Genomic DNA, 16,394 nt, shown 5'->3' on the forward strand with positions numbered 1-16,394 from the left:
TAAAAGGATTTGTGTTCATATACAGTATATATCCTGTGTATATCAATGATTTTTTATATATATATCAGCCTGTATATCGGACATCGGTCGATATATTGGATATCAGCTTTTTTTTTGCCCCCAGCATCGGTATCGGCATCGGCCCCAAAAATCCCGTATCGGTCGGGCTCTACTTCCAACTGAGCTAGGATTTGAATTTTTATTTTAACAAAAATATCAATATTTAGAGCTGAAATACTGGTATTTTATCACAGGTCAAAGTATCGTGATGTACTGCGGTATCGATTTATTTTTCATACCTCTATTTGGGGTAGGTTTTTTTTGGATATGTGTTATTTGGATGTCCATTTTTTGCAATACTCACAGCAAACAGACTAGGTAACTAGACTTCATGGAAAAAGTGTCATAATGATTTTTATTATTCAAGAATGTTATGCAAGAAATATTATCTATACGTTTGTTTTGTCATTTTATGTTAAGTTAGCCTAGGTCACACATAGAAGGTCTGCTCTGGCTCCGGGTAAAGAGTTAACATTTAGGCAGCCATAGTGTTTGTGCCTCTGACCTGGCTAGAATTAAAATTCAATGACAGTGAAGCTCTATCGTTAATGCAGCATTTCTTTCAAGACAAAATGTTTTTATTGTGTCCTGTAGGTGACCCCAGTTGCTGGACCACCAGAGGGAGGAACCCGTGTGACCATCCACGGCACAAACCTGGGTCTGGCCTTCTCGGACATGGTGGGGAATGTGGAAGTGGCAGGAGTGAGATGCACCCCTGTGGAGGATGGTTACATCATCGCTGAACAGTAAGTCAATCCAGTGCTTGTGAAGTTATTCCCATCAGTGTCTGTGCATCCTGCTGATTGTGTATGGAGTATAACAGCGACCAAACACTGATCAATACATGTACAATGTGACAAAAAGCTGCTTTTTCCTCTTTAATGAAGACTGGAGCAGGTCCACACAGTCTTGCCCTGACACTCCCACTCTCCCCCTGCAGCCCACTCACCCACTCCTCCCTCCATAGCTCATCCAGTCTGCAACAATCCCATAACAGCTGTGTGTGTTTACTCCTGTTTACCTCCCTAATTGTCCCATGCTGTGCATACATCACGTTAAAGCCTGTCCCGCTCACCCTGAACTAATGAAACGTTGCCTCAGCTTCACTGCTTACCCGTCTCCCCCTCGGCTGTAGACACGCAGACGTGCAAGGAGCGGGGGAGAGTGTTTTATCGTTGTTTAACCTTAATCTAAAGGTGATGGAGAACTTGTGAGAAAAAGCAGGAATGGCGTTTAGATCTGTGTGAATTGGATTAGGATTATCCTGAGCTTTGTTTTAGAGGAAATGTATTTCTTTATGTGAGAGCTCAATCCTATCGAGCCTCATTGCAGATACTGTGGGTCAAATCTACCATGAAAATCAGTACGCTTAAAGCAGAAATGTATATAACATCCATTTTAAAATAGCCAATGTGAATGTAATTCACAGTCTCACAGACCTTAAGTGTTCCTATAGAATATACAGTGATATCTGAGAGCTTTTCATATGTGACAAATGCTTGGAAATAATCTTTTAGTTGGTGTGAAATTCTCCTCCCGCCTCTGACTGGAGTTTTCAACGTATAGCAGCACGCTGACACACATACAGTCCTACACACACTCACACACACAGGCTATCACAGTCATGGCTCTCAGAGGAGCCTTTAACCCTAATTCTTTCCTTGGCCTACTTCTGCCCTCAGAAAGAGAACAGCTCAGCAGTGCAGCATTACTGTAACACACACATACTTCAACTCTGTTACCGTACATACGTCTCACACATACATGTCCTCACACCTCTGCTTTGTATTAATATATTTAAAATGAAATCAGGGTGTTTCTAACTTCCCTTTGTGGTGTAGATGATGTAGAGTACAGTATCACTGTGTTCTCAGCTCTTTAATGGCCAGCTGTAATTAAAATTCACTATGTGCCACTTGGCTGTGGGGGACAATTTGTCAGCAGCGCGCTGATCTGACACCACTTTAATCCAAATGGAGGACAAGCTAGGGAATTCATTTTAACTGAATGTAAAAAATAGAGCAGGCTGAGTAAAAAAAAACACCTTTCACCTGTGATTCTCCCTGTTTGGCTTCTGTATCCCAGAACTAACTGTAGGGCTGCAACTAATGATCATTTTAGTAATCGATTACTCTGACGATCATACTAAGGATTAATCGATAAATCAGGAAAACATGAATGACTTAGTGAGCCAAAAAGGCAAATAAATAATAATTTGTCCCCATTCTTTCACCTGCAGGCCAAATAGTTCCCCCCCCCTTTGCCCTACTACTATCTGTAGCAGCTAACGCTGATGCTAACATTACTTTAATGAACTCCTTGTGATTTTCAAACAGGGTGACGGTTTAATAAAAAGACAAAACAAGTCCTAAAAGACATACCATGCATTTCACAACATATAAAGGAGTGTATGTGGAGTTTTGTAGCTCCTCACCTCGCTGTTGAGCTCCTGGCTCGTCATCGATGAATCCAGCATGTTTGGGCTTTTAGCGCTGGATCATTGCAGTCGTACTGCCATTCCATGCCATGTCATTTTTGTCAATTAACATGCTGTGAGCTTTGACTCAGCGTGAAATACTCCCAAACTCTGGAGTTTCTGCAATTATTCCTGTGTTTACTTGTTTCCCTCACCTGCCGGCTCACCTTCTCCTTCTTCATGCTGATCTGTTTACATGTGACGCATACAGCCCCGCAGCCCTGGTAATATACACTCCAGTCCAGTAGGTGGCGGTACTGCACCTTCAGCTAGTTGTCAACCGCTAAATAATCCGACAAAAAGTAAAAAGCCAAATTAACTTAAGACAAACCATAGACTGTATAAAACATGGATGAACCGTCCACAACGTCTGAAACCGTGAAATGAAGCCAATCTGCGGACACTCCCACATTCGCTATGACGCTGGCTATTAGTTTTTCTTCGAGCAGCTACAGGGCGACCGGCGGTCATGTGACCTGAGCTGTGCCTCTGATTGGAAAATCAAACGATCCTAATAACTTCTAAACTGCAGAGACAGAAAAAAGTTCACTCACTGTACAGTGTGTGCTGATAGTGAAATCAGCGTTTTAGACACAAGCTGTTATTTGAACCAGGCTGTAAATATGCTTTTAATGCCGTAAAAGTCTGTTTTTATGGCTGGGTGTGTACGTGACTTCTGGTCTTTTTGCAGCCAGCCTCAAAAGGATTCTCGACGAACAGCGACTTTTAGCACTTCCCCATGGGCTTCCTTTTTTCTGACCAGATGTTGCCCCTTGAGACAAACTGACACAGTAATGGTGCAGCTCAGTGCATCATTTATGGAAAAATGTTGTTTACGCTTTTACTAATTGAATTTTATCAATCATATCGATTCGTCATTGCAGCCCTAACTATCTGCTAACTATACATTATCCTCAACTTATTGCCCCAGCTTCTATATGCATGCCTGTTTCTGTTTGTTTTGAGTCTTACTGCAGTGACTCCTCGAGCTGGACTCGACTATATCATCCCTAAGAAAGAGAAAAACATACATATTTATGTTCCTTTTATGTCAGTACTTCAGAGCAGTGTGTGAAAGCCACTCCTGCTTTGAAGAAAGAGCTCCAATTTTTGTGCTTTTCAGCACTCTTGAAGTATATTTTCAACTTCTTTTACCATCCTGCGGTATTTTCCTTAGTCGCCAAATTGAGAGCTCATTAGTGAGAATACGGTCTCTACAGATTTAAGAAAGACTAGGACTGTTATGAGAGACCAGAAAGCTTCAACTGTTGCTCATTGTTTGAGAAGTCAAAACCATTCCCATAAAAATCAACGTCTTCAGGAAGAAAAAAAGAAAAGACCTTCAGGTGAAAAAGTGAAGGGAAGTTTCTTTTAGGCCCTGTAAGAAGAAAATACCAGCTCTGTCAGAGAGTAAATCCTCCTTCAGCCTCTCGCTTTCTCATAGTTCACCCAACAAAGCTCCCACAGTCATTTGTTGTAATTCAGACGATCAGCGCTGGAGAAATAATACGTCTGCTCTGCTCCCGTCTGCCCCTGCCATCTGCCTCACCACATATTCCATCTCTCTTTCCACACCGTGATTGCCTCTTGTACTTTATTACTCCCTGGCACCGCCGATCAATACAAGTCCTCGTTTTATTATATCATTTGATCTAGTCACCTGCAGCGCACGGTGACACCCGATCACATGGTATGATAAAGCTGTATGGATCGCCGTGATGTGATTTACATTCCTCGTAGCGCGCTGGCACAGCTTGGCGCGTGGCATCGGCGGTTGGTGGGAGATTTATGTCACTCAGGTGGAGCGAGGAGGAGAGGAGGACTGGTTGCTTTGGAGAAAGGGAGCGATAGAAAAAGGGAGGGGTGGTCGATGCGTGGATGTGTCAGGTAATGAAATGAGTGAGACAACAAAAGAAGATTGCATTTAGAGTGGAGCATAAATCAATATTGAGTGCAGAAGTGTTTTGATTACTTTCACACAACTTCGCTCAAGTATTCAAACAATCAGACTTCTGAGGGCGAAGTTGCCTTAAAGTGTGAAAACCCTTATATCAGCTAACATTTTAACTGAGTCTCATGCAGCAGGTTAATGATTTTAACAAATTATAAGTAAATTTAGAAGTAGGAAATGTGATTTTTACAGTATTTAACTGTGATACATCAGAGTAACATATTGTTTTGTCATTTCACAGGTTTTAACTGTGATGCTGAGGTTTAGATTGTGATATGATATATGACTTTAGAGTACCAAGTGCTGGGAACTTGTCATTTTATATTGTATCCAGGCTTTCTGATAACACAGCTAATTACTTATACTGCTCTGCGCTTCGGGGTGTCTCATGATTTTAAACCATCTAAAATGGCAGATTGTCCAAAACTGTGAAATACTGACAGTAAAATATTGTGAAAGTACAGTTAAAGTAGTGAACACAGAAGCCACTAACTTACTGTTATTTAAAGTAATTTTTACTTTTTTTTTTACTTACCTTTTTTTCTTTTGAGACACCATCTCAAAATAAGTCACCTGTCACAATTTAGAGTGCCTGGATGTGACTGTTTTTTATTTTCTAGTTTTGGCCTTTTAACGCCACATTATGTAATAATGCCTTGTAATAATGTAATACATTTTCATTTCATTCTGTAATAAAGCCGCATTTTGTAATAAAATTCTTGAACGGGATATGTAATTAACTTTGTCGCATTATTTAATAAGTTCTTACTTGTTACATGCGGAAACCCGCATTGTGTAATAAATGATGCAATATGTAAGAACTTATTTCATAATGCAGCAAAGTTTGTTACATATCGTGTTCGAGAATTTTGTTGTAAATTGTGGCAGATTATTACAAAATGAGGCGTTATTACAAAATGAAGTGAAAATTTATTACATTATTACGTATTGGGGCATTATTACATAATGTGGTGCTACGGGCCTATCATTCTGTCATGAGTTTTGGCTTGTTTTCCCGTCCTTGTTTTTACACAGCACACTCGAGATCTGAATGAAAGCAGCAGCAGTAGTCTTGCAGTTTACATTAAAAGTCATTTCAACATCCATTTACAAACAAACATGTATACATCCTTTTCAAACGATGTTACCGTTACTTACTTCCATATAAAGCTGGGACGATACTATTCTTGCAACTCAACTTTATTACAATTTTTGGTTTGCCGATTCGATTTAAACTGCGATTCTTTGATATTTAGGATTTTTAGTTTGCTTTTTTAACACCAGACCATGTGAAAAAGTTAGATGATAATGTCTACAGACTCTATCAGGAGACGTATTTCCCCCAAAAAATGCACATCACATGAGTCAGAGAGAAAAATTTTACCCTCTGCTGGAGAAAAATGGTAACTCTTTTCTGATCCAGTTCATAAACAATATATCGATGTTGGATGTTTTTTCCCACCCGTACCTTTGGTATCAACCAACTGATATTTAATTTCTTTCCAGTCTCCTCCCAGCTGTTTTGTTGCATCTGTCTATTTAGTGTCTAGACCATCTTGCACAGTTTTTCTTCAAAAGTTACCGTTGTTATTTCTTCTTTGTGTTGCACCAGAGCTACATATTGGGCAGTATTGGCAACACTGCCCCCACGGTTTCCCATAGTACTGCTCTACTTGTCCCATATACCTAAGCCTTATGGGAATGTGCAGGAATACAGACGCAATAAACACAGTGCATAGACAGAAGGCTCAGTTTTCAACGTTGGGCATAAATAGGTCTTTAGTGTTAGAATTGTTAGCATGCAATAACTTTCACTACAGAGGCTTCATTTAGCATCAGATTTAAATGCTAACAAATAAGTTTGGTGTAGTTTTTTAACTTGCCTCTCAGTGAGCAATTCATTTATAAACAGTATTTTTTTAAGGCAGGTCTGCTTCCTCTTGTTATTCCAGCTGCAATGATTTGAACATCAGTCACTGATTCAGTTTTTGGTCTTTGTTTTCCAAACTTGATATCCATCATCCATTTTTACTCTGTTTGTGAAGGTTTTTTAAAAAGACATTCAGCTTTCCTGCATCCATCTCTCCCATATACCGCTTATCCCATCAAGCGTCCTAAGGGTTTCATGTCGACATTCAGCCTTGATATCTTAAACATGTTTTACCCTTTAAGCCAAATTTTTCATGTTTGCTTTCACACACTTTCAATTTTCTAACCATTCCTCCCCTCTGTCTTTTAGGATTGTGTGCGAGATGGATCCAGCTTCTGTTGACAGCAGACCTGGACCAGTCCAGCTGTGTGTCGGCGAGTGCAGACCCGAGCTCAAAACTCGCTCCTCACAGCTCTACTCATTCGTGGTACGTCTGCAACTTCAACACACGCCTCTGTATCCAAATGCAAATCCCCACATTTGAGAGATCCAAAAATGCTAATCCACTTTAAAGTGATTTATACTTTTATTGCAGGAAAAAACTGTTTATGTGCTGCAGGCTATGATGATGCCAGTCTTCAGTAATTGAGCAGCTCTGTGGCTGCTTACATTCGTAACCTTCCTTCATTAGCAGCACAATGTTTTCAACGGGTCTTTGTTAATGATATCTGCGCTGCGCTGATTACAGATTCTGTTTACCGTCGTTAAGAGGAGGCCGCATTAATAAAACCTCAGTAAATATTCTGCTTTACAAATAAACAGATTTTTTTTTGTACCACTCTTGAGCCTAGCTGCATTAAAGGGACGTTCCACCATATTTTAGTAGCCAAAATAGGCGCTAAGGGAGCAATTTCTAAAGTAGGTGACAGACAGAAAAGAAGCTCTGGATGTTTAAGTTAACTCAAACATTTTTAAGTGTTTACAGTGTGTAACATCCTCCGCACTAATTGGGATGCAATTTTTGCAAAGGCTGGAGTTGAAGTTGAAAGAGTCTTTACTCATTTTACAGCTGCGTTTCAAACTCACAGAGCACTTTGGCGGCAACTGCAGGTTTTATCCCAACTTAAAAACCAAACTCTGGTTGATAGAAATACGTTGCAAATCATCAACTCTTCTCTAGAGGTAAACTATTGATCAGTGGATGGAAAGCATTCCAACATGTCCCAGAGATATTTGTGTTTCGGTCTAATTAAGAGCTTTTTTAGGTGTTAGGATTCTGTAAGCAGGAGCCCATACACTGAAAAGAGAATTGCAAATCAAACGAGACTGGATGTTTGGGAGAAAGACAACATCAGCAAACAAATTAAAGAACAAACAAAAAGCTAACGTGTAAAAAGGAAAAAAAGAGAAAAAGCACTGCAGGTAAACATCATCTCCCCCTTCTTTTCTCAGATTCACACATATTTCCCCCGTCTCCATCATTTGCTGCCTGCCCAGCCTGCAGCTAACAGATAATCTACTTTTCCATTTGCACTCTCACACCTTCACAATTAGCGCTCCCTGAACAATTAACAGCAGCCGCTAATTACTGCCGTTGTTTTCAGAGTACCTGCTTTAGCGGCTTTCTGGAAGTCACACGTGGTGTCGAACGTGGTGCTCTCGGCTCTCAGTTAAATTTTTTCCTCACCAGTGGTGGAGCTGCTTTGAAGGGAAACAGTGGAAATCGTTTAAGAATGCTCCACAGGAAGTGGGTGTGATGACACTCCTGGTTCCCTCATATTGGAGGCCACCTGAAAATAAAGACACTGAGTAGATATGCATCCAGTCAGTAATGGATGCATATCTACACTCACTGGCCACTTTACACCTTCAGAGCTGCCTTAGTCCTTGGTGGCATAGATTCAACAAGGTACTGGAAACATTCCTCAGAGAGTTTGGTCCATATTGACATGATAGCATCACGCAGTTGCTGCAGATTTGATGGCTGAACATCCATGATGAGAATCTCCTGTTCCACCACATCCCAAAGGTGCTCTATTGGATTGAGATCTGGGGACTGTGGAGGACATTTGAGTACAGGGAACTCATTGTCATGTTGAAGAAAGCAGTCTGAGATGATTCCAGCTTTATGACATGGAGCGTTATCCTGCTGGAAGTAGCCATCAGAAGATGGGTACACTGTGCTCATAAAGGAATGGACATGGTCAGCAACAATACTCAGGTAGGCTGTGGACTTTAAACCATGCTCAGTTGGTACTAAGGGGCCCAAAGTGAGCCAAGAAAATATCCCCCACACCATTACACCAGCAGCAGCAGCCTGAACCGTTGATACAAGGCAGGATGGATCCATGCTTTCATGTTGTTGACGCCAAATTCTGACCCTACCATCTGAATGTGGAGCAGAAATCCAGACTCATCAGACCAGGCAACGTTTTTCCAATCTTCTATTGTCCAGTTTTGGTGTTGCTGTGTGAATTGTAGCCTCAGTTTCCTGTTCTTAGCTGACAGGAGGGTCACCCAGTGTGGTCTTCTGCTGCTGTAGCCCATCTGCCTCAAGGTTGGACGTGTTGTATGTTCAGAGATGCTCTTCTGCAGACCTCGGTTGTAACCAGTGGTTATTTGAGTTACTGTTGCCTTTCTATCAGCTCCAACCAGTCTGTCCATTCTCCTCTGACCTCTGGCATCAACAAGGCATTTTGGCCCAAAGAACTGCCGCTCACTGGATATTTTCTCTTTTTGGGACCATTCTCTGTAAACCCTAGAGACGGTTGTGGGTTAAACTCCCAGTAGATCAGCAGTTTCTGAAATACTCAGACCAACAACCATGCCACGTTCAAAGTCCCTTAAATCACCTTTCTGCCCCATTCTGATGCTTGGTTTGAACTGCAGCAGATCATCTTGACCATGGCTACATGCTGCCATGTGATTGGCTGATCAGAAATTTGTGTTAACGGGCAGTTGGACAGGTGTGCCTAATAAAGTGGCTGGTGAGTGTGGAGTATGCGTTCAGTTTTTTAATTGTTTCTTTATGTTTCCGCTCTCAAAGGTTTTAACCTCTCTCTGTGATGACTGTCTGCTTGGATATTGTGCTTTCTGTGTGTGTGTTTCTATGTGTGTGTGTGTGTGTGTGTGTGTGTGTGTGTGTGTGTGTGTGTGTGTGTGGCAACAGCCTTCCTGCTTGCAGCTGTAAACACTAGTTATTTTCAGACTGTCTTTAAAAAGCTTCACTCAGACAAGTTGCAAAGTGCAACACACAGAAGAAGGATCTCTCAGGGACTCTTAAAGCTCACATCCCCCCAAAGGTCTGCTCTCCACCGCCATCGGCCTGGCAATATGAATAACTGTAATTTGCTGCAGGGATCTGTGATAATACATAAAGGTTTCAAGAAGCGCTGCAGAGAGGCTGCCCTGTTTTTACCCCAGGAAATATCCATATTTTCTCGTCCTCTTTGCCTTTTGCTCTCTCCTCTCTTCTCTTAACCTCTGTTTCTCTGGTTCTCTGTTTGCAGACTCCCACAGTCACAGGTCTGTCCCCCAGCAGAGGCCCAGAGTCTGGTGGCACCAAAGTCACGATCATCGGAGAGAACCTCGGCGCCGGCAGCAGTGTGAATGTTCAGTTTGGAAACCAGACATGCGAGTTCTTCGGGTATGACTTCCTCTTGCACCCAATTATACCATAAAATTGCTATTAGTAGGCCGTAAAGTTTAATTTGCTAAAACAGCCTGCCTGATCGGGCTTTTGTTTAACTCTCAACCGTTCGTGGGGAAAGGGCTTTTAGTGTGCTCGCACATAAAGATAAGTGGGGAAAGGGTGAGAGGTGTGAGGTGTAAATAAGAAGTGCAAATCTTGATTTCACAGTCTGCAGGTTCAAGTGGCGTAAAACGTGGTTAGAGGGTTTTACAAGCGGGCCAGACCCTGAGACCTGAGGCCCCTGCTGTAGACAGCAAGGAGTCAGGTCTCATTGTATTACAACACATCCTGATCTGTTAACATCAGAGGTCGCGTTACCCGATTATCACCATCTTCAATGGAAATTTTTGAGCAACGAGGAATAAGAAAACCCAAGAGCAATCCAGTCCATCACTTTCATTGTCCCACACAACCATTCATTTATCACTGACAGCACCTACAGTCGACCCTCTGTCCAGTTGGTGGCGAATATGCATAAATTAGGTATAATGTTGTCATATTGTTGCCAATGGTTGTTGCTGACAGTACCCTTAAGATCTATGGAGATGCACTGGGGCGCATACATAGACTGTAAAAAAAAATGGACGTCCGCTTGCTCGGCTCGAAGTGAGGTATCCACAAAAACTGCTCCCCCTGGTGGCTGTCTGCAGTATAGGTTTAAAAATACGGCTTTCCAGCCATTCCAGATGGGCTGTGGTCAAACTTTAAAAAATTATTACACCTCGTAGAAATGTTTCTCACGTCTGATTGTTGTTGTGATTTGAAGATATTATTTGACTGCCTTGTATTCAAGTCCTCTTTTTTCTGAAAAGTTTCGTTTTCATTAGTTATACCAGGTTAAAAAATAGGCTTTCCGTAACGTTTGACGTAAACGATGATTGACAGCTGCCGTTCTCGTGTATTTTTTTCGGGGATCGTAAAATATGTCGGGAGGTAGAGTCAGGAAGTGATTAGACTCTCGAAAGAAAAAAAATAATTATTATATTTATCACCCAGCTCCACTCAGATTCTCCCAGAATCCCTCATTGTCTCTACTGCACAGAATCTGGCTCCAAACTGCTACAATGGTGGCGCCCCAGACAGTGGTATTTTGGCTTCAAAACTGTACAATGATAAATGGCGGAGCCACACTGTCCACTCTATATACAGTCTATGGGCGCACATGTGACCAGTACGACTCTGAGACTGCCGGATCGTCTTTTGAAGAGTCATGCTGACTGTTTATTACAGTGGTCATTCCAGTCTGCAGTGTAGCAGCAGAACAAGGCTTCAGCCTCCATAAAATCAAAACAGACACAAGAAGTCAGCTGTCCTTGGCAAAACCTGATACCTGAACCAGCATAACCTGATGCTGATCTCCTCTGCCGCGCTCTTGATTGATGACCTTGATTACGCAAAAATGTGCATCCACTTTAAGGCCCCATCTACACGACAACGTTCATCTGAAAACGCTAAAACGCACTGAAGAAAATCTGCGTTTACACGGAAATGCTGAGGGACTGAAAACACTGTAGTTAGCATGCCTGGGCTGTAGTTGGTGCTATTAGTAGATTTCCACCAGCTCAACTCTACTTCCACCAAAGTAGAGTTGAGCTGATCATCTGGTGTATTGGAGAATACTGAGTGAAAAAGTGGAGCAATAGGTTCACATTTTGTATGAAGACAGTCAACGGATACAGTAGATTGAGCAGCACAAGTACAACACGGTAGTTCGTGACTATCTCGAAGTGTGATGTCAGCATTTCCACTGTTTACACGGCAGCGTTTCAGAAAAATCCCAGTCTGGAGGCCGTTTTCAAAAGTTTGTGTTTTAGGTCGGCTGAAATACAGTTTCCGTGTGAACACGAAGCTGAAACACAACAAAACTTATGTGTTTCACCTTAAAATCGTTGTTGTGTAAACAGCCCCTAAATCCGTGCAGCCCAGGAGAAAAAGTTTAAGCATCAAATCAGAATACAAAAAATTTGGCAAAAAACTTGACTTGACACTTAGGGTGAAAACAGTTCTGAGTTTTTTTCTGTTTCATAAAAAGCGAGCAATATTATTTTGCTTTACAAAGCCCTAGGCAGCGGGTTAAGTATCATCACTCATATTTTCTATTTGTCTATTATTTTCTCTCTTTGCCCATAAACAGTAGTATTTATTGCCCAGCGCAATTAATGTCACAAGTCAAATCAGAGTCACTTTTGTGATGCTTTGCCAAAATATAAAATTCATAGGTATCAACATCAATTTGTAAATTGATGGATCATTGTTTATTATGACAGAATTTTTATGACCATGTCTGTCAAAATGATGGACAATAATATATCTAGAACAACCTCTGGTTTACAGTATCTGAAAAAGTGGATTCAGGGAGATCTGAAAGAACAGATTGCTCCTTTACAGTTAGAAAAAAACACAATGAAGCACCAATGAACATGTTGAAACTGTTGAAATGATTAAACATCAATGATTTGATAGTCTTAAAAAACGAAAAGTCAAAAGCTTTAAGCCCATTTCTCTTCTGTTACCTCATCTCTTTTTGTTTTTCGATAACTCTCTGAATTAGCTTCTTGTAGCACCCACAAAACCTTTAATATCCACTGATACCATCTCTGCTGTTTGACTCACTGTTCCTTTAACTTTTCCCGCTGTGCAACATACATCACTGTCAGGAAAATGTTAGATATGCAGCGCGCTGTGAGCGAACGGAGAGAAAAAAACAAGAGCCCCTATTCCCAGGATGATGCATATTATTCCCATTAAATAAGCTGCGATATTTCAAGGCTTTCTGTTATTTTTCTTCTCTTGGTATTACGGGAAAAATCCCCGAGGGGAAAACCTCTCCCTCTTTTCTTCTCCCCCTGTCAGAAACTTATGTAAATCTTAATAAGGTTTTGATGACCTACTGCATCAAACGCTGCAATAAATGCTGCAATAAAACGTGCTGCTCCTGTGCTGCTTTCTCATCCTTTCCCCTTCCTTCTTTCACTATCTTTCCATCATTTCGTCCATATCTCCTCACCCTCTTATTCTCCTGCCATTTCCTTCCATTTCTTTCCACCCCGATCCTTTTTTTAGCTTCTCCCACACGTCCTCCTTCCCCTCTCCCCTCGTATACAGTAAGCCGTGCTGCTGCAGTCCGACTGTAATGTTGTAAGGTTGAGGAGACAAGCCGGCTTTAATGAGATATGGGGCTAATTACTGGTTTGTGTTCCTCCTCTGCTGTATTTCTGGCAGGGGAGGGGGAGGAGGACGGAGGCTATTCCACCACCGGCTCTTCTCTGCTGCTGATAAATTGGGACAAATTCAGGGGGTGGGCAGGTAGAGCATGGAGTCACGAAGAGGGAGGGGAAACACAGAGACACATCTGACAGCAGTGGAAGCTCTGCTTATGTACAAGGACTGTTATAATTATCAGGTCATTTGCACCTGTGTGTCTTAAAACTTCAAAAATCTTTCTACCTTAATGCTTAATTTGTTTGTGCTACAAATATCTCCTTTGCAGTAATTAGGGCTCTTATTATGGCGGGATTACTCCTTCTTTCCTGTGTTCTTTCTTTGATAATTACAGAACAAGACTTGTAGAACAAAAAGCATCATCATTCTGTTGTTGCAGGTAGAGATTTTACTCATTCAAACAGAAAGTTAAAGCTTAGTAAAATTCAGTACCTGAGAGAACATGCTCTTTACTAAAGTTGATTGATTGCTTTCATGCTTTCCTTTCAGGCGGACCATGACAGAGATCGTGTGCTACTCAGCGCCCTCTCTATCCGGTGTTGGCCCCGTGCAGATTAGCGTAAGCGTGGACCGTGCCCAAATCAAGGAGAGCCTCACCTTTGAATACATAGATGACCCCACGGTGCAGCGCATTGAGCCCGACTGGAGCATTGCAAGGTAGGTCAGAACCAAAGAGGAAGACAGTCTGCTTTTTTTTGATCTAATGTGTAAGTGACTTTCACCAGACAATTATATGAGTCCCTCCGATCCGAGTCTTGAGCCAGTAGCAAGTCATTTGGTCCAAGTCTCAAGCAAGTCTCAAGTTTTTCTGTTGTGGGCAAGTCAAGTCAAGTCACAAAAGTTGTCATATCAAGTTGAGTCACAAAGGTTGTCAAGCGAAGTCAAGTCATAAGGTTGTCAAGTCAAGTTGAGTCAAAAAGGTTGTCAAGTCAAGTCACAAAGGTTGTCAAGTTGAGTCACAACGGTTGTCAAGTCAAGTCACAAAGGTTGTCAAGTCAAGTTGAGTCACAAAGGTTGTCAAGTCAAGTTGAGTCACAAAGGTTTGTCAAGTCAAGTCACAACGGTTGTCCATTCAAGTCAAGTCACAAAGGTTGTCAAATCAAGTTGAGTCACAAAGGTTGTCAAGTTAAGTCAAGTAACAAAGGTTGTCAAGTCAAGTCACAATGGTTGTCAAGTCAAGTCTCAAAGGTTGTCAAGTCAGGTCTGGTCACAAAAAGTGTCAAGTCAAGCCATAAAAGTTTTTGGGTCAAGTTGAGTCACAAAGGTTGTTAAGTCAAGTTGAGTCAAGTCAAGTCAAGTGACAGAGGTTTTCAAGTCAAGTCGAGTCACAAAGGTTGTCAAATTAAGTCAAGGCACAAAGGTTGTCAAGTCAAGTCACAAAGGTTGTCAAGTCAAGTTGAGTCACAAAGGTTGTCAAGTAAAGTCAAGTCACAAAGGTTGTCAAATTAAGTCAAGTCACAAAGGTTGTCAAGTCAGGTCTGGTCACAAAGGTTGTCTAGTCAGGTCTGGTCACAAAAGTTGTCAAGTCAAGCCATAAAAGTTGTCAAGTCAAATTGAGTCACAAAGGTTGTTAAGTCAAGTCACAAAGACTGTTGAGTCAAGTCAAGTCACAAAAGTTGACCAGTCAAGTCTAGTCAAAAGGTGGTCAAGGCAAGTCAAGTCACAAAGGTTGTCAAGTCAAGTCACCTTTTTTGGCTAACAATCGCACTGTTTTGTGTGTTCCCATTAGCTGCTTGCCTGCTTGTGATCTACACACTTGTCTCCAATAAATCAATCAACCAATAAAAGTGTGAACCTATAGCATGGTGAACATACCACAAGTCGTCTGACTCAGCTTGTCTCAAGTTGAGTCAAGTCTGAAGTCAATGTCTTTCGAATCAAGTCGAGTGTCAAGTTTTTTATCCTCAAGTCAAGTCAACTTTCAAGTCGTCAAATTTACAACTCGAGTCCAATTGTCTGACTTTCACCTGCATTCTCTTATGATCCAGCAGGGGGCAACTCCTCTGGTTGCAGAGAGATGGCTCTATTTACCCAGATCGAAACAGGCACAGATGAGGCGTTTCTTTCACAGTCCCCCTCTCCTTCTCCGGCCTGTACAGTTCAGCTCTTGAGCCAGTCCAAACCAGCGACAATAACTAGACACAAGTCAATATTGCACTTTCAATTACTGTTTGGTCCTCCTCCAATTAGTCTGGATCTGATAGGGGTGCCACGGCTCACAGATTGGGTGCTGTTAAGACAGAGCTTCTCCCTTTGGACTCCATGTTGATCCATCTGTTTGGCAGATCGACACACCATGCAGACGTACCATACAGAACTAATTAAAGGAGGAAAGGGATGAAGACGAAGCAGAGGCTCACTGTGGAACAATGTGCTGTCAGAGGTGTGAGTCCACAGCAGATGGCTTCAGCTCAGAGACGAGTGTGAGGGACGCTGAAGCCAGAGTGTGAGGACACAACAGAGCAGGAGGAGGAGGAGATAGAGAAGGGCAGGAAGTCATACTTCAGGAGGAGGGGTGGAGAAGGCTTAGAAGGATAGATTAATGGATGGATGGACGGATGGATGGATGGGTTGGTTGATTGATTAATTGGTGGAAAAATGCATAGATAGATGGATAGGTTACTTTATGGATGAAGAGATATATACATGGTTAGAGAGATGGATGGATGGATGGATAAAGAAAAGACTGATGGATGGATGAATGAGTAAACAAATGGGTGTGTAAATGTATGGATGGATCGACTATTTAATGCATGGATATAAAAAAAGACTGCTGAAAAAAGAAAGGAAAGATAAACTTATGAATAAATAATGGATGAATAGATTGATAATTGATGGATTGATAATTGATAAATGGATGGATGGATGGATGATGGATAGATCATGGATGGATGGATGGATAATTGATGGATGGATGGATAATTGATTGATGGATGGATATACGTTTAGAGAAATGGATGGATGGATGGATAAAGACATGACTGATGGATGGATCCATGGATCCATGGATGGGTTAATCAACAGAAAGAAAGATAGATAGATAGATAGATAGATAGATAGATAGATAGATAGATAGATAGATAGATAGATAGATAGATAGATAGATAGATAGATAGATAGATAG

The 16,394-nt window shown here is 41.6% G+C and overlaps 1 protein-coding gene across 1 annotated transcript in view; it reads left to right on the top strand.

The window, feature by feature from the left end:
• LOC141799949 (plexin-A2-like) overlaps window positions 1–16,394 on the top strand; it is a 308,159-nt gene that overhangs the window by 212,897 nt on the left and 78,868 nt on the right. The window contains exons 13-16 of the mRNA XM_074682379.1: window positions 655–806; window positions 6,727–6,844; window positions 9,867–10,003; window positions 13,760–13,927. Of these exons, the coding sequence (XP_074538480.1) occupies window positions 655–806; window positions 6,727–6,844; window positions 9,867–10,003; window positions 13,760–13,927 (575 nt within the window). The remainder of the gene's footprint in view (window positions 1–654; window positions 807–6,726; window positions 6,845–9,866; window positions 10,004–13,759; window positions 13,928–16,394) is intronic.

Source organism: Halichoeres trimaculatus, unplaced genomic scaffold (assembly GCF_033239565.1).
Source record: "Halichoeres trimaculatus isolate MK-OKI-2021-1 unplaced genomic scaffold, fHalTri1.1 fHalTri1_scaffold_11, whole genome shotgun sequence".
NCBI classification, from domain to species: Eukaryota; Metazoa; Chordata; class Actinopteri; order Labriformes; family Labridae; genus Halichoeres; species Halichoeres trimaculatus.